At 37.6% G+C, this 17,453-nt stretch overlaps 2 protein-coding genes across 6 annotated transcripts in view; both read left to right on the top strand.

Annotated features, from left to right (window-relative positions):
- The first annotated feature begins 37 nt into the window (after positions 1-37).
- Positions 38-7,561, top strand: MDH1B (malate dehydrogenase 1B). 3 transcript variants are annotated; one of them, XM_040070086.2, is made up of 9 exons: positions 38-79; positions 623-735; positions 1,721-1,855; positions 2,006-2,148; positions 2,823-3,325; positions 4,269-4,410; positions 5,392-5,555; positions 6,670-6,809; positions 7,496-7,561. In XM_040070086.2, the coding sequence occupies exons 1-9, from the start codon at positions 58-60 to the stop codon at positions 7,550-7,552; spliced, it is 1,419 nt and encodes a 472-aa protein (XP_039926020.1). In that variant the 5' UTR covers positions 38-57; the 3' UTR covers positions 7,553-7,561. The 3 variants fall into 3 exon arrangements, with proteins under 3 accessions (XP_039926020.1, XP_039926019.1, XP_039926021.1); XM_040070085.2 differs by lacking the exon at positions 38-79 and having other exon boundaries at positions 538-735; XM_040070087.2 differs by lacking the exons at positions 38-79; positions 623-735 and adding an exon at positions 1,523-1,530.
- A 3,142-nt stretch (positions 7,562-10,703) lies between these two features.
- The window catches only part of DYTN (dystrotelin), a 76,209-nt gene continuing 69,459 nt past the window's right edge, over positions 10,704-17,453 (top strand). For 2 of the 3 annotated variants that reach the window (XM_040070082.2, XM_040070084.1), the window contains exons 1-4: positions 10,704-10,841; positions 13,444-13,490; positions 16,551-16,751; positions 17,075-17,163. In XM_040070082.2, the coding sequence (XP_039926016.1) occupies positions 17,156-17,163 (8 nt within the window). In that variant the 5' untranslated portion in view covers positions 10,704-10,841; positions 13,444-13,490; positions 16,551-16,751; positions 17,075-17,155. Of the gene's footprint in view, positions 10,860-13,443; positions 13,491-15,491; positions 15,567-16,550; positions 16,752-17,074; positions 17,164-17,453 lie in introns of all 3 variants that reach the window. The other variant, XM_058421356.1, reaches the window with a different exon arrangement.

Here is a 17,453-nt window from a genome sequence, read left to right as displayed (position 1 = left end):
CGGCGCGCGGCGCGTTGCTGAGCAACGCCAAAGCGGCCGTTGGAGGGCGGCGCGCGCATGGCCAAGTTCGTGGTGGCGGGTGAGGGGAGACCCCGGGGCCGGGCGGGCCAATCCCGGCGGCGGCGGCACCTTGTACCGGGACCCGGGCGGGCCAATCCCGGCGGCGGCGGCACCTTGTACCGGGACCCGGGCGGGCCAATCCCGGCGGCGGCGGCACCTTGTACCGGGGCCGGGCGGGCCAATCCCGGCGGCGGCGGCACCTTGTACTGGGACCCGGGAGCCGGGCGGGGCAGCTCGCCGTGCTTGCGGCAGTCCCCCCTCTCTGCGGGCTCACCCCCGTGCCCACTTCTGCGGCTCTCCGGGCGCCGTGTCCGCACGGCGCTCAGCCTCAGCGGGTCCCGGCACAGCGGTCCCCCTCATCGCGTCAGTGAGGCGTCAGCCTCTTCGCTGCTGTTCCCCCAGGAGTGGCCTCCTCGGCCCCTTGGACACTGGCTCGGGAGTCTGTTTCACCTGCAGAATTACCCTTCCTTAGTTGTCTCACACTAAACAATGTTTGGTCTTTTAAGCCCTTTTCAGTGAATGACAAAATCATCCACTTGTGCTGCTGTTGCTGTGTTCGCAGGTAAGGCGAACTGCCCTTACTATGCCAAAGCTGAACTCCTGGCTGACTATCTCCAGACTAACTTACCCAACTTCAGGGTTCACAAGATTACTCAGCACCCTGACAAGTGGGAGGTAAGGGATTGTAAATCAAGTCACTGGTGCCCCAGTGCTCTACAAACCAAGAAATGTGGTTCTCTGTGGTATGTTTCTTCTTCTCTTCTAGTAGTGGTTTGCTATGTGCTGTGTATAGAGGTGCTGCAGGAGCACTTTGGCTCTGAGAGCCAGCCAGAGGAAAGGGCACAATGTTTTGAGCAACTGACAAAAACATGACAAAACCCCTGTGTTTTACCACAGAAGATGGGCACAAAGTGCAGACCAGCCTAAAGCTGTATTATGTCAAGAAAAACTTCAAGGTGGTTTTGCTTGGTTGGTTGGTTTTCTGCTTTTTCTTCTTTGGGTGGTAGTTTTTGTTTGTTTTGTTTTGTTTTAAAGTATAAATAGCTGTTCAGCCTGTAAATCTTTAGCTCACTGTGATTACATATACCTTCAGAGCTGTTACTTGTCAAGAGCCTTTGTGCCATTCAAGGGCTTTGAATTACAGTGCAAGTATGAAGTTAAATATCACATATTTGTTTACAGTGTAGATGGGCCTGTCTGAGTACTTGTGCTCTAGACATGCTGCCTATAAGGCTCTTAAAAAATACTGCAGTCTTGCTCCATGAGATAGGCAGTACTATGGTATTTATTATCTCCTATATTTTGCTTGACACCTCCACCAAGTAACTCAAACAGTTAAGTGGAAAGCAATTAACCTCTTCACCTTACCTACCTTCTGTGGCTGAGTAAGAATCCTCAGATAACTCGCTGCTTCACAACATTGTTGTCTTCTGTACCACTAAGACAACTAAGTGAAATCAAGACCTTGAGGTGAGTTATTCCAGTGTATCACCATACCTTGCTTTGTGTTATTCCCCCATTTTGTACCCACTGGTACGTAATTTCTGAAGCACCTTGTAATTATATATTGAGAGGAAATAGTAAGAATGTTTGTACGTGTAATATTTAAATGTTATCAAATGTGACATGTTAAAACATCTGGTGGGGATATTTACATCAGCAGTGGCTTCATGACATTTGTGAAACAAATGGATGGGAACACAGACAATGTCCTATCATTTGGAGAGAACTGTTGGACCGTGGAGGGAAGGGTCAGCTTCTGGGAGGACTTAATGATTTTCTGGAATATGCTCAGGTAATAAGCTGCCTTTAATATTGTAAGCCCATGTTTTACAACATTGTTGTTCCTTTTTTTCTCCTTCAAATGTAAAATAAAGCTATCATTAAAAGTTACCTTGACGGGTTTGGGCTGCCATTTATTAGAGATCATCCTTTTTGTTCTTAGCGATATTATGGCATCACTTCAATGATGCTGAGTGAGAAAATGTTAGACATTGCTGAGGAGAACCTGCAGGCACATCTTGAAATTGTCAAAGAGGATGAAGAGATTAAAAGTCTCATCAAGCCTATGCAGATCTGGATCACCAGGTGAGAGTAAAGAGAGTATCTGTGAACTTTTACTCAGTTCAGAAGAATGCACTTTTTCCTATCATATAAAACAGGTGTAATAATGTGAAGTTTAACACAAATCCCTGTAATTTGATGATTTTACTTGGGTTCTGCAGCCCTCACTGTGCACAATGAGTATGTAACTTAGAAATAATTTATGCTTTTGTTACATTTTACACCAGTTCAAATGGAAGGGTATGAACAGGCATCATTTAGACCTCAGGTCAGTTTAAGGAAAAGCAAGTATTTTTACAAAATAAGCTAGAAATTTTATGGTGCAACTATCTTGCATTAAACGTTGTTGAAAATAGAGTAAGTTAAGTCTCTTGCAGCTTTACTTTTAGAAATACCTGTGTTTCTAGTACTCCTCACAGAGGACCTTAAAAAATTGTGGTTCTACAAAGACACCAATTTTTAAGTGATGGCATCAACTGAAATGCCTTCAAATTAAGGAGAAGCCTTCAAATAAAGGAGAACCCAACTGTTTTAATTCTTAACCTGTTAAAATGATGAAAAGAACAGTAAAGGATCCAAGCTAATAGTGTCTTTAAGTGTAATCAAGTACAAAATTAACACCTTTGTGTTTGTGTAATGCTTCCAAACGAGGAGCAGTTCATTGTTAATTACAACTTTTCTGCATCCTCTCTTACCAGTGCATCAGTTCCCATCTGTTATCATCTGATCCCTCTGTTGGCAAATGGAGAAGTGTTTGGGATGACCACAGAAATCAGTATCCATTTGCTTGACAATGACCAGTTTAAGGAAATTCTTCACGGTATCGTAATGGAAGCTGAAGACATGGCATTCCCACTTCTCCGCAGTATTTCAGAGCACACAAAAATAGATCAGGCTTTTATTGATGCTGATATTATCATTGTTCTTGATGATGTCCTCTTAAACCTTGAAGTCCAGTCCCGAGAGAGCTACATCAGAGAAGTGAGTGAGATCTGCCAAGTGTATGCTCCCTTGATTGAGAAGAATGCCAAGAGTGAGGTCAAAGTCATTTCATCAGGAAAAACCTTTACAAACCTTAAGGCAACAATGTTAAGGACATATGGCCCATCCATTAGGCCTGAAAATATCATTGCCATTGTGACATCCTGGGAAAGTGCAGCTAAAGCCACGCTGGCCAGGAAGCTGAATATGAATCCAGCAGGTGAATGTTTATGTAGCATTTGGGGAATTCTGCGCACCTTTGGGAGTACATATTTCATTCCAGAACACTGTTGATGTGCCTGCAGAAATGCACAGCGGTGCACCCACTGAATTTCTCGGCTGTACAGAATGCCTGAGTGTCTTTTACCTGCTCTGAGATGCAGCCCTGCCACTGTGGTGTGTGTATTTCATGCTGGAAATATGCTAAGGAAGACAATTGTTTTGCAGATTGGAAGCTAGGACTTCAAGATTGCATATGCAGTCCATAGTCAATTGTTATTTTGGAGCTGTGAATAAACATGACAACATACCCTGTGCAGATTATGAGAGTAAAGTACAACTGCGTTGTAGTATTATTTTAGGGTTAATTAACTTTCATTTTCAGGTAAATTGTTATACCTTTGTTACACAAGTCTGCACTGCTTGCAAAGGTGTGCTCTGACAGTGTGCTCAGCATCAGGATTCTGTAAGTGTTGCATAGCTAGAAATGGTCATTGATGACAAGTCTAGATATTTTGGAGCCTAATGAAATAGAAAAGCAGATTAATAGGCTGAATAGCCTATTAACAGGTTATTTGAGAAAATCCTTTTGCACCAAAGCAGGTAGATTTTGGTTTTTTAATGATTTTTTTATTGTTTATATATTTGTTTTTGCAGGATTTTAAAAGGAACATTGCTGTATGTTTGCAATATGATTTGTTACTGTTTGAGGGTTAAATATATACTAGATTTTGACTATTATTTACAGTAACATTATATAAAATAAAGCTTCTTTTTCAGCTTAGGATGAGGTTTCATATGTTACAGAGAACTTGGTTGCATTTTTCAGATCAAACAATTTCTGCTAGCAAGGCAGGGTACAGATTTGAATAATTCATTTTGAAAAAGATTTCTGAAGCCCATTTTTCTGAAAGTATTTGTCTCTTCACTTTCCTTTGTTACAGGAGTTAAAGATGTGATTGTTTGGGGCAATATTTCTGGGTCTAACTACATTGATTTGTCACATGCAAAACTCTATGGATATGACTGTGCTATTTGGGGCCCTCCTAATTTTCAACGTCCTTTGTTGAATATGATTTATGATAGGTACAGTACAGATTTATTTCTTTCAAGTAAAATTAAACAGCTGCTTTTAATCCATGTTTATCTCAATTGTGTAATAAAACATCAAGAAAGGTTTTTGTTTTCAAGGTTTGTTTTTACTGATTGACACTGTACATAAAGGAAAAGACAAGTTGAGATATTCCTTCTGCAAAAGAAGTTGGGTAGTTCCTAGTGCTGTGCATAGTTTTGACTCTTCCTGCCACCTCTGTTTATAACTATACTTTTCCTACATTTTAAGTGGGTTTCCTCTTATATCATCAGCAGTTTGTAAGAAGTAATGGAAGACCAGGTGGTGACTTAGATACCTAGTTTGCATGAAGGAACTTTGAAATAGTATTAAACAGATATTTGTACCTGAATTACATGGAATAGGCCTGAGCAGACTAATGTCATTTTCCCAAAACAGATGATTTGTTAATATACGTGAAAAGGATACCTGGCATTTAAATAGCTTTCTGTGGAAAGAACAGAAGCAGAGAAAGAGTGGGTGCGGTGAGAGGGCAGAAGATATGACCAGGCCTGGCTATCTGGAGCTCCCACTCTAGACTTAGCATTTACTGGATAGCAGACATGTCTATGTTCTAGGCTTGTATCGCGCCTCACACAGGCAGACTGGTTCATGGCTGGGTTCTTACATAAGACAGTAATATATAAATTACTTTTAAAATATTAAATTACATTTAAAAGATAAATTACAATAATAATAGAGATTATGGCTTGAGTAAATTACCTAACTTTCATAGGAAAGTAGGGCTTGTTACTTTTTAAGCTACTTTTTGTTAGGGTTTTTATTTTCTCTGTCTGTAAAAATGCCTTGCTTTCAGCAGTGAAGTTTGAGTAAGTTTGGACTATTTTGTTTCCTTGGGTTTAGTATTGTTTTTTTTCCTCTAGGAAACTTCTCTTCCTGCAGCTATCTTAGTTTTTCATCCCTTTTTTCTCCTTTATTTTTTTTTTTGTTGTTAGCGAATGGATCCATTCAGAATTGCAGTCTGCACAGAGTGCACTGAGTTCCCGGGTGTCCCGTTGTACAGCCATGTTACCTGCTCACGCGATAGCCACGGTGCTGCGATACTGGTACCATGGCTCTCCTTCTGAGGAGATCATTTCTGTGGGAGTACTGAGTGAAGGTAAAGCTATTGTTGTTTCACATGTTCTCTTGCAGCTCTGCCCTGCATATAATAGCTTTCCTCTATCTATAATGTTATTTTTTAATCAATATTTTTCATTTAATAAAAACTTGTAAAACAAATCCTGAAGCTAAGAGTTTGTTTCATCATAAGAACTTCCAAATCTAACAGACCTTGTGATAATGCTCAGTTTTTACAGGCATCTTAGGTTAATATTGTATTTTTGCATATGATCTCTTTGTCTTTTAGTTTAAATGCTTTTCTGATGTATGTGTTTTGTGCAAGAACTCTTTATAGTTTTTAGGGGCTAGGCTATGAAAGTGTGTCTTTCTTGTGTAGTTATGTATACCAATAAAAGGAGTATTTCACAGCAGCCATTTAATCCTTATGAAATAAATATTTTTCCCCTTTTATAAGATGTACAACCAATACAGCAATTGTGTTATTACAACACAGGAAAGACACCTGTTGGAGATGGTCCAGAGGAGGGCCACACAAAATGATCACAGGGATGAACGCCTCTCTTATGAAAACAGGCTGAGGCAATTGAGGTTGTTCAGCCTGGAAAAGAAAACCTCTGGAGAGACCTTATAGCAGCTTCCAGTGCTTAAAAGTTCTTATGAGAAAGATGTGGCTAAATGTTTTAGCAGGACTCGTTGCAATAGGACAAGGGTAATGGATTTAAAGTGAAGGATGGTCAATTTCGATTAGCTATAATTAAGTTTTTTACAATGAATGTGGTGAGACACTTGAACAGGCTGCCCAGAGAGGTGGGGGACACCTCAACCCTGGAAACGTTCAAGGTCAGGTTGGGTGGGGCTCAGACACATTTGAAGATGCCCCTGCCCATGGCAGGAGGGTTGAACTAGAGACCTCTAAAAGTCCCTTGCAGGCCAAACACATCTGATGCTATGATTCATGCACATCTAACTATAAGTACAGTTACAGTAAAAGGGACATTATCTTTTGAACTGTAGATTGAAAAAGGCCATCTCCATTTATAATAAGATCTTACAGTTGTAGACTTTTGCAAGTCTGTAGGAGCTAATGTTGATACTGGTGAGGATGTAATCAGAAAGAACATGTTTTGTCATTTTTCCCCCCTCTTCTTCAGGTCAGTTTTGCATTCCTGGAGGAATTATCTTCTCTATGCCAGTGAGGTTTCTGAATGGTAACTGGGAGGTCATGACAGAATTAGAAATTAATGAAACGACCCAAAAAGTTCTGGAACACTTATCCCATGAGCTGGTTCAGGTGAGGGTTTCTTGCATCTCGTGTATGCCCATTCTGCCACCTATGGGCACATTGTGATACAGCTTTGAACACTGAGACCTTTAGGTGTTGGATGTACAAACTGCACATGTGCACTTAAGTGTGGCAAAGACCGAGTATTTATAAGTATAAGGTAATATTTGTGTATTGAAATGAACAGACAACCATTCTTCTGCCCAAAAAATAGATGATAAAATAAGTTTACCTATGTAAGTTTAGAATTCGTGCTCCAGAGTTCTGCAGGCTTTGTGCAAAAAAATTGCCTTTTGTTTAATGTTTCTACATTCCATGTTGACTCTGTTTATGTTGTATTCAGAGTATTTCTATGGTAGGAGACATCTTTTGGCATTTTTAGGGCTGTGACTCCCAATGAATGTAGGCCAGACCTTACTAGAATTAGGGAATTTTCAGAAAATAGAAAATAATTGAACACTAATTTCATCATGATCTTCTCACTTCATAAGACAAAAAGAATTTATTTGTACTATTGAAATATTTTAAAAGACTGGTCCCAAACTCTACATTCTAGCTCTAATCAGATTTTGTGATCTTCAGTCATACTAGTAATGTGTAAGAATTATTTTCTTTTAACATATTTTAAGTTTGTGCTAGAAATTAGAGCAGATTAAAATAAAGGCAGTATTAAAAGTGTTTTTTCTTCCATTTAGGAAAAACTCATTGCACTGAAGGAAATAAATGAAATGAATCCATATGAAGCAGAATAAAAACTCCACATCTTCTTCCAAGTGTTTCTATAGTGTTTTCCTATTTTATTTGCTTTTCAAATTAAAAAGTTTTTTTCTCTGTCCTCATCCATCAAAATAAGAACAGATGAACACTAAAGAATATTTTAGTTTTGGTTTTTTTTCACTTTTTTCTCTCTTTTCAGTTTGTGAAATTCCTGCACTTTTCCAATGTTCTTGCCATTTCTCTCTAATTTTCATTCCTACAGACTTTTTCCCTAGTTTGTTTTCTTTCTCCTTTCCTTAAGATTCTTTCCAGTACTTTAATATCAGCCCTTTTTGTACTATGAGCTGTTCTTCTCCATTGAGGATAGGCTGAAGAATGGGGAAACTATTCAGAGTTAGATGCCCAGAGCCTCTACTGAAGCACAAAGCCTTTCGGTTATCCACGATTGTTTCTTGGGAAAGCACTACAGACACAATAAGATATTCTTGATGAATGCAGAATTTAATTATTTGGTTAATCATGACCTTGTTTAACCCAGCCAGGGAATTCCCAGTTGGATAAGGGTGTCCTTCCCTGTCTGCTCTCTACATGTATGACACTGCTGTTCTGTAGAGCTATCCCATGCCTCTTGTGTCAGTGTTAAATGCTAAGCAGAGGCTTTCCCATTGCTATGGGATGTGCTTAGTTGTGGCCTTCTCTTGTGACATCAGTATCAGATATTCAAGTATTCCCAAAGTGTCCTGCTTCATCTCCTTTCATGTGGAAGTATTTTAAGAGGCTAGCAAAAATAGCTCATGTTTTAGCCCTTTTTTACAGAAATGGAAACCATGACAACTGGGTCACTTTAGCTAGAGTTGTCTGGAGAAGAAAATGCTGGAAATTCCTACATTAAAATAAGATCTCCATTGCTCAAAAGAGCAAACTGAAAAGAAAGTCTAAGCATTGCTGTAGATTTTGCTGTATTTTCCTCACTGAAAAAAAAAAACCAAAAACAAAAACAAACAAACAAACAAAAACCAACAACAACAACAAAAAAACCACCAGAAATCTCTAGGTGGAAAATTTCAAAACCAGTGTGAATGTAACATTTTTAACCTGTAGACCAAAATAAAATTCCCGCTGATTTTAATAAGTCTAGGATTTCATTTGCATCCAACCACTTATTTCTTCAGACCAATAAAACTATTGCAAAAACATAGTTTAATGCCTAAAATGTTCATATGAAAATTTATGTATTTGTCACATACAGAGTAGAAGTTTTATAATTCCAAATATTTTTTTCCAGAGGTACTGGAACACAGTACTTTTGTAATAAAATATCTTCTTAGGCAAAATTATTTTTAACACAAAAATTTGTTTATATATCTCCCTAGTGACATCTTTATTTCCATGTTTTTCCTATTTATTTCATGAGTTTCAAGAGAATACTCATGTATTTTAAGTCAAAGATAATTAGATTCTTGTTTAAATAGAATTTTTGAGGAACCACTTTTACTTGCATCTTTGGTGTCTTAAATGATGGAGACTGGTGTTAATGAAATGTTACTGTACTTGCAAATTTTTTATCAGATATGTTTAAAACAAAATAAAAAACTTCTGGTTCTTTGAATCAGTTCCATATAGTTGAAATAAATTCATTATTTCTGTTCAAATGGAGGTTCAAGCTTTGAATGGGGGTAGACTTCTTATATGAAGAAACCAAGAGAAGTTGCTGGCTGATTAGGACAGGACTAGGAGGGATGTCTTGCTGGTCTTAGAAAGAGGAGCTCAGAAAGCTGGGGTATCACAAGGGATCTGGAAGAATGTGGGGTTCTATGTCAAGTGTATATGGGAGAAGCAACATTCAGAGGAATGGAGATATTATTATAAGTGTCTTCATGGAGGAGTTCACATGGGAATTGTAGAGGTAGGGGTTGTAAAAAGTCTTGAAGAGAGGTGTTAGGAACCATTCAATTCATGAGGAAGTGGTCTCCAGGGAATTAGTTTCCAGCGGTGTATGCACAGAAGATTGGCTGAGTTTCTGAGAAGTGTCTGGAGGCAGATGTCTCAGGAGAAAATAGCGGGGAGGGATGCTACAAGTAGTCTCTACAAACTACCTGTTTTTTCTATAATTCCTTCTCCAAGATAGAAAAGTTAGCTTCTCTAACGTGTATTTATGTTTGGGCTTTTTCTATATGACTAGGCTTTAGCAATCTTACTCTTTGAATTCTTTTATTCTGCCTGTGGAGATAGTTCAAACAAACTGCAGTTCAAGCATCAACACTGCACAGCTGTTAAGATGAGGGAAAATAACTCTTCCTGCAATGTATAAGTAGGTTTATCCAATTTCTGTCACCAGCTGAAAACCTCTCTTCTCAGAGGCTGGGTGCAGAAAGAATAAGCTGTTTGGGATGTCTTGTGTATCCTAAATTATTCTAACTGGATTTGTCTAGTGGTCTGCAGGGAAATTCAGGTCTTTCCTCATAGAAGCTTAAATGAATGGAAAAACGTTTTTCCCTAGCCAGGAGAAAAAGAAGGAAAAATAATAAAAGGAAAGCTAAAATAGGATAGCATATTCAAAGTTGGTTACAGTTGTAAAACAGCAATTGACTTAGTCATCAGTAAGTTTGGGTTTTCTACAAGTAATAAGCAATTTCTGGGACACATTTTTTCACAAGTCTCTAAGTCATGTTATGTATGCAGGATAGTCATGATATTGAGGACTCCTACTACCTGGGTGTTATGGTAACTGAAAAAATTATGAAAAAAGGCTTTAAGTTGTATGTGTCTTACAAATGTTATATTTAGATTCCTCATAAACCCTAACATTTGGGTGTACTGAAGAACTTTGTGGTTGATCTGAACAATTCTTGTTCTAGGACATAACCACTAGGGCTTACTATGTTTCTTCTTTGTATAGCTGCCCCAACTCTTTGTTACAGCACACTGTGCTTTCTGCATTACTGTGTCAGCTTCCACCTCATTTTCAATCTCTATAGCAACAGTTTCTCAGCAACTGGGAGATACTCAGTACAGGCCTCTCCGTTTAGAAATATTGCACTCCAACCATTAAAAAAAAAAAAAAAAAAAAAGGCGCTTTGAAACAAAGATCAAAGACGTTTTGTCTTTAATAATTCAGGATATTTATTACTAATTAATTAGTGTTCTCTGTTTTGACTGCTTAGACAATTACCTGATACTTTGATCAGGGCATCTGCTAGGCATTTGTTTTGAGCAGCTTTAATTTAAAAGCAAAACCTTTAGAACTGTGTCTTGAAGTCAACTTTTAAGTGCTGTAAAACTACTGGACTTCTCTGGCGGTGTCATCTGACTTTTGGACTTTTAGTAAGTAATGAGTGGAAGGTAAGCACAACTACTGTATTTAAGAGAAGACAATAATTTTGGCCTTTGAACAAAACATAGAATGTTTTCAATCTTCACAGGAAACAAAAGTAATTGTAGGTTCTTTTATGCATATTTAAGATGTTGATCAAATGTTGTCTGATATCAAAAGAAGAAAAGTCTCTGTGATCAAGTCAATTGATCTGCTGGGAGGTTTCTGCCTTATTTCTTGCGGCTTGTCTTTCTCTGTACTTTAATTTAATTATGTAGCATGCTTCAAAATGCATTTTATTTGCTAAAGTGCATATTCTGAGAACCTGTAAGGCAAACAAAGTATGTGTAAGTAATCAAGTGTTTTTCTTTCACATTCCACTAAGAGTCATGAAAAAGGCTATCCTTGTTCTGCACTTAAGAGTATTCATCTTAATAGGACCAGGATTGTTAACTGTTGCAATTTTTTCCCTGAACATTTGTACAGAGTATTCATTTTTTTGTTTGTTTTCTTAAGTGTTTCTCACTATTAAAGCACATGCACACAAGTAACTGAAATATAACACGTGGGCTGAAATAGTGTATAAATGGGCAAAGTTACTTCAGATTTCATGGGCAGCAGATACTGCTTCTGCTTTCATATTGTGTTCATGTGCTGACACTAAAGTAGATTCTCTTCATTTCACCCAGTCACTCCTACTGCAGTCAAGATCTGGACTGTCCACGGGGTTTTGTATATGACAATGTTACCTGTACATACATAAATAATGTCTTCTGTAACTTTTTGGAGGGAGGGTTCATAGATATGATGCTGTACACTGTTGGCCAGTTTGGTAAAGCACATAAACACATGGTTAACTTTGAGACCATGAATACCCTAGTACAAGACTGTAGAGTGTTTTTCCATTTGCCTAATTTAAGTATTAGACCTTGTGCTGTACTGGATCTGGTCATCTTACAGTAAGTATCAAGCACTCCTAGATTATGCACACTTTATAACTCAGTTAGTGGATCAGTGGATCTGTTCTTATTTGAGTGAGCAAATTCTAATGAGTTCTAATTTAAGTGAGTTCAACCTGGATATTTTTACATTCATCCCATCCAGTTTCTTTATTTTATGTACCTCTGGTACAGAGAGAAAATACAGGAGGCAAGCTGTGTGTAAATCTGCCTTCTAGATTGCTACATGTAGCCTTCACCAAACACTAATGTTTAATTCATTGCTCTGTGTCTTCTGATTTCATTGATTTCTGTACATGAACATTTCTGTCAAGCTATGCAGAGACTCCTACTACTGCAGCTATTTTAGGAACACTTGTATCATATTTTCATATATATTGCATATGAATATATATCTATAGGCAAACGTGCCTGTGTAAATGCTGGGCAGAGCTGTAGTTTTGCAGAACCCTTATTAAGGAAGAAAATAGAATAGTGGAAAAGAAACATAGTGGTATTTCTTTCAAAGAAACACTACAGTAAAAACTGTGGCATTATAGTCTTGCATGAAAAAGACTATTAAAGCAAATCTGTATCTCAGTATTTTAAGTATCTAAATTTAGGTTATGACTGAAATTTAGGGTCTGAAACACAAAGTTGCAGCTTTCACCAGTTAAAATTGTGAGGAGCATATTTATGGTAGTCTCAATAATTTCATATCATTGAATATTTATGTTTCATAAATGGTCAGTATTGTGTCATGTTTATGACAAACGATCAATGATTCTCACTGAAAAAATGTAAGAAGTGAACATTTGTTTAAGTTCAGATTTAACACCAAATTTATTATTTAAGTTTCAGATAATTTCCAACTATCTAATTTTTATTTATTTTAGCAAACTTTCCCTTTTCTCTGCACGATAAACCCTATAGATAGCCTTCAGAATCTCGTGTGACTTAGATCCATTATACCTACTGTTTAACAACTGCAGTGTTAGCTGAAAGATAGTTACTACCATTAATTCATGTTTATATTTCTGTGATTGGAAGTATAATATAGTACTTTAGAGCATTAGTGAAATAAATCCTGAAGGGAGACATTCAGTTTCCATTATTACAGGGACATAACTACTTTTGCTTTCACAGTTTTTTAAATAAATAGATTCATGGTTAAGCTTCCTTTTGCCTTTCCATATCAGCTCAATGAAAAATAATGTCAGCTCAGCCTAAAACTTTAGTTCTGCTTGAAAATTTGAGAAAATACTTTTGACTAATTGCAATCAATGAATCTTGGGAAGAGTCTGATGTGGATATGCCCTCTGTGACCTGATATTGAACACTGTGGACTGTGTAGTAATCCTGCACGTAAACACTGGGGTCTTAATAGTGAAAGATCTCATTTCCTGTACTTAAAAGTGTTTTCAGGATTGGTTTTGCCCTGCTACAGTTTTGCAGTTACTTGAATTACTCCTATTTTATGCTGAGCAGAGAGCTTGCAGTTTGCTGGCATTTCTCTGCACGTGGCACCAAAACTATTTTGTTTAATGTAATTCTGTTTAATTTAATTTCTGAAATGCATCCAGTGAATTGTTCAGATTAAAAGGTTTAATTTGAATGATTCGATATGTCTCTGTCTAGAATATGTGGTTTTACACTTTGGTTTGTTTTGTTATAGAATACCTAATGCCATCTGTTAATTTCAAATGGATCCAGACTTGCAGGGTAAGGATTTTTCTTATTTTTTCCCAACTCTTCTCAAAAGGTGTTTCTTTGCCTTCATTGTCTTTTTGAACAGAAACTACTGAATTTTAATGAAATCATGCCATCTTGAGAATCTCTGTGCTGTAGCATGTAAATTACAAATTACACTGCTGTAATGTCCTACCTTTATTGTTGGATCTGTCCTGGCACCTTCCTTGCTGTTATCATATTGGCTTATGGAATGATCAGGCACACAGAGGCATGATCCCTAATTTATAATAAATGTTAGGGTATTTTTCCATACTTTGGAAAAGGCATGAAGGGTGGCCATACACTCCTTTTTTGAGTACAAAATCTCAGCAGATGCCTTATCTGCCACAGAGCTCAAAATGCTGTATAGCAGGTAACCAGCTGAAGATGTCAGGAATCAGTACACTTCTATGTGTGTAGGAACTCCTTTGTCAGCTTCTCAACAAAGGGCATTTATACTTCTGGGGGTGATATTTGACCCACGGCAGAATGATTACATGCTGGTTTTCTGTCCAGAGGGGAAGCTCCCTTCCTATGAGAAATGAAAGATTTTAATGTCCCTAAATAGCCTCTCATCAATAATAATTCTAAAATGCTTTGCTATTTTACTTATGTGTCCTCACAAGTTAATTCTGGAACTGCGCTTGACAGGCACAGAAAGCCCTACTTTGAGGCCACATTTTGTCTGTAAGGGTGGACTTGAATTAAGTAGCAGATAGCTAATAAAACAGATTCCCTTCACTTCAAAAATCATCTTGTACATGCAAGGTGTTTGAGTTGAATCGTGTATATTTCTAGCATTTGTATTTGAAAATAAGCCTTTGGAACTTAATCCATAGCCTACTGAAAACTGGGAGTTTTTCTGTTGCTTTCAAAAGGGCTTTGGATCAGTTTATTGAGGAGAGAGAACTGATGATGCGTGGAAGTCAAAACTCATTTTTCACATTGTATGACATGCTACACTACCTCTCCAAATACTATCACAAAACATAGTATGACAAGAGCAGGACTAAACAGATGGTATAGCAGTTATTGGCATCTTCCTATAGCTTAGACAGCATCTGGGAACCAGCAGAGCCCATAATTTGCTGACTATTAATATTAATCTGGTGTATTTCTTGGAAAACATTGCACACAGATTGGCTCCTTTCCAGACTGAACAGGTGAAGTATTTTGTGAGTTATTTCTACCCATTTATATATGTTTAATGCTTATCTTTAACGTCAATCAACTGTGTGTAACTCTTCCTCTCTGAAATATAGGGAGAAAAGAGTCTCTGAGGACAGAAAGATAACTGATAAATCCCTTTCTAGTTTCTGAAGCTTAGTGAACAAGCCTTGTTTTTTTTGGTCTTGAAGTTCTAGGTATGTGTCTAAAGTATCAGTTATAGGTCATGGTCTCTTGCTTTCCACTCAGAAAAAGATCCTTTAGTGATGTGAAAGGAATAAGCTGGAATCACTTAAGGGTATGGGATTTAGTCAAGCAGATTGAGGGGTTTGCTAAACAGAGATGTCAAAAGTAATTTGCTCTAGCTAGTCTTCTGCAAGAGTCTCACATGTTGATCTTGACAGAAGATTTGTTTAGTGCTTGAAACAATATGCATCCGAAACAATAACCCTGCTGTGCAAACTGACAAACTGTTCCTTGTAGAAAAGCATCTCTGATCAAAAAACCTATTTGCCTGAAGAAATATTATTTCATTATGAACTTGGATAAAAGTATGTGCAGTGCATATTCCTCTTAGGCCGTGTTCTGATCTATGAATAAACTTGATTCCCAAAGAAGCAGCTGTGCTCTGTGTTAAATTGTTGCTTTTTACAAGACTGTTCACCCCACAAAGTTATTTGAAAATAAAGAAAATATTTTCTTTTTGTTGCCCAAGTTTTCCTTCAGTGTGTTGATCAACTCAAGACTCCAAATTTGGTTATTTTGATTTTTAGGTAGTGTTGAATGAACCACTCTATTGTAATGTGTGTTTGTTTTCTTTCACAGAGGCCTTCAGCGATGTTCAGAGCTCCATATACAGAACAGCCCTCAAACTATGCTCAGTACAAAGTCTTTGCCAGTGTTAATAGCCAAAGATAATCCTGTGCTTTTACAGGGAGGAGAATCTGTATAAAATTTGTACAGCTGTCACCATGAGTTATTATCCTACTTTGCTCTCTCATTTTCTACCTTAGAGTTTCAGAATGGATTATAAATACCTAAGATCTAGGTAGTGCTTCATATAGAATTTTTTTTTTCCTTTTGAATGTCAATGGAAATACAATAGTGAAATTCTAAAATTATGAGAGAATCAAATTTTTTTTACAATCTGCAACACTGCTATGTAGACATCAATGACAGTTATTAATCTATATCTATGTATTATTATGCTCATGAAAAGTCAAATTCTAATGTGTTTCTTAGGAGCTGATTTATTGGAAATAATCATGACTTATTGAAAATGCATTGACTGACTATAAGAATTTATGAGAGCAAAATAGAGTATGATAGACTAGAAAACTCCTGGTTAGTATTCATTCTCCCTGTTTGAATTGAGAAAGAATTCAGTGCAAGCAGAGAGTTGTGCAAATAAGTCCTGGTCACCTAGCTCACTTTGAAATTACTGGATGTAAATTCCATATTGAGCTAAATTTTGTGGAAATCTTGAATTTTCCATTTGAAACAGTCTGTTGCTGAAAATGCACGATATTGCAAGTGAGGTCTTCAGGGTAGCAGAGAGAAGGTGACTAGTTGGCCTTGGACATATTTTTTTCATTTGGGGATTCTCTTCTATGAATATATTTAGTCTGGTCTCAGCCCCGATATGGATTATCTGCCTGATGCTCTGTGTCATTGTGGAAGTACCAATTTGGTACTTCCATTGTACCACTGTGGAAGTACCAACCAGTACCACACAGGTACTGGTTTCTTTTTATGTGATGTACTGTTCTAGGCTTCGTTTTTCAGACTTATCCTAGCTAAGCGTTTCTAAATAAAAAAATAGACATGCTTCCATTCATGAAAAGGCAGGAATACACATTAATTTCTTCCTTAATTTTCCCACAGTGGATTTGATTGATGTTTCTCTGATTCAGCACGTCCTATCAACTGAACAAAGCCAGAGGGAAGAGCAGATTTCTCTGAACTTGCAGCAAATCTCTAGAATGCTGATGACACTGTTCCAAAGGGCAAGATTAGAAAAACCAGTCCAGGTAGATCCAAAAGCTGCTGAATTCACATTGAGCCTGCTAATTGCCCTGTATGCAGGTGAGAAGAAGAATAAATGTACATCCATTGTGAAGTGCCATAGAAGCAAAGAATGTTTTTTTGGACAGGCCCTTAAAGATCATAAAGCTCCCACCCCAAGTATTGCTAGACTAAGCCTGTTTCTACCATTCTCACACCATTTCTGTGTGAAACTCTCACATTTTGATTGGTCTTGCTTTGCATAAAAACTAGGAGTAGTTCAGCGGTAAGAATATGAGGCACAAAACTGCATCAGAAAAACAATGGTGATACATTCCCAAAACTATCTGGAAATCCTGACTTTTGCAAGTTCATGCTGGCTTTTTCTCTGAACAACTTTACAGAGTTGCTCTTCTTCTGACTTCCAAGATATTTTGATACACTCCTAAGAAAGAATCCATATTTGCCTCTGGAGAGCAGTACCCATGCCCAGGTCAGGAATTTGCCGGTCACTTTTCGTTATTCATTTTTCTCAAGCTTAAAAAGTCCATCTACCAATTATGAAACAAAACTGATGTCTCATAACTAAGCTGAGCAGCTTGGTGAATAGAAAATTTCTGAAAATAATAAGGAAACAGGTCACAGAGTGTATTTTTCTCATGTATTGTTTGTGAATAATAAGTTAATTCACTAAAGGCAGGATTGTTTTATGATTGTATCACATTTGAAAGAGAAAGACTAAGTTCGTTGTACAAGTTATTTACCGCAGGTGAAATTTTTCCC

Source organism: Hirundo rustica, chromosome 7 (genome assembly GCF_015227805.2).
Source record: "Hirundo rustica isolate bHirRus1 chromosome 7, bHirRus1.pri.v3, whole genome shotgun sequence".
Classification (NCBI taxonomy): Eukaryota; Metazoa; Chordata; class Aves; order Passeriformes; family Hirundinidae; genus Hirundo; species Hirundo rustica.
Note: the sequence above shows the minus strand (reverse complement) of the source record. Positions and strands in the feature narration are given on the sequence as shown.

Bases quoted from the DNA above. Each gene is read 5' to 3' on its own strand.
- MDH1B (XM_040070085.2), top strand. From the start codon at position 580: ATGACAAAATCATCCACTTGTGCTGCTGTTGCTGTGTTCGCAGGTAAG. The intron at 3,326-4,268 runs GTGAATGTTTAT...CCTTTGTTACAG, and splicing joins GCTGAATATGAATCCAGCAG to GAGTTAAAGATGTGATTGTT. The intron at 5,556-6,669 runs GTAAAGCTATTG...CCTCTTCTTCAG, and splicing joins TGTGGGAGTACTGAGTGAAG to GTCAGTTTTGCATTCCTGGA.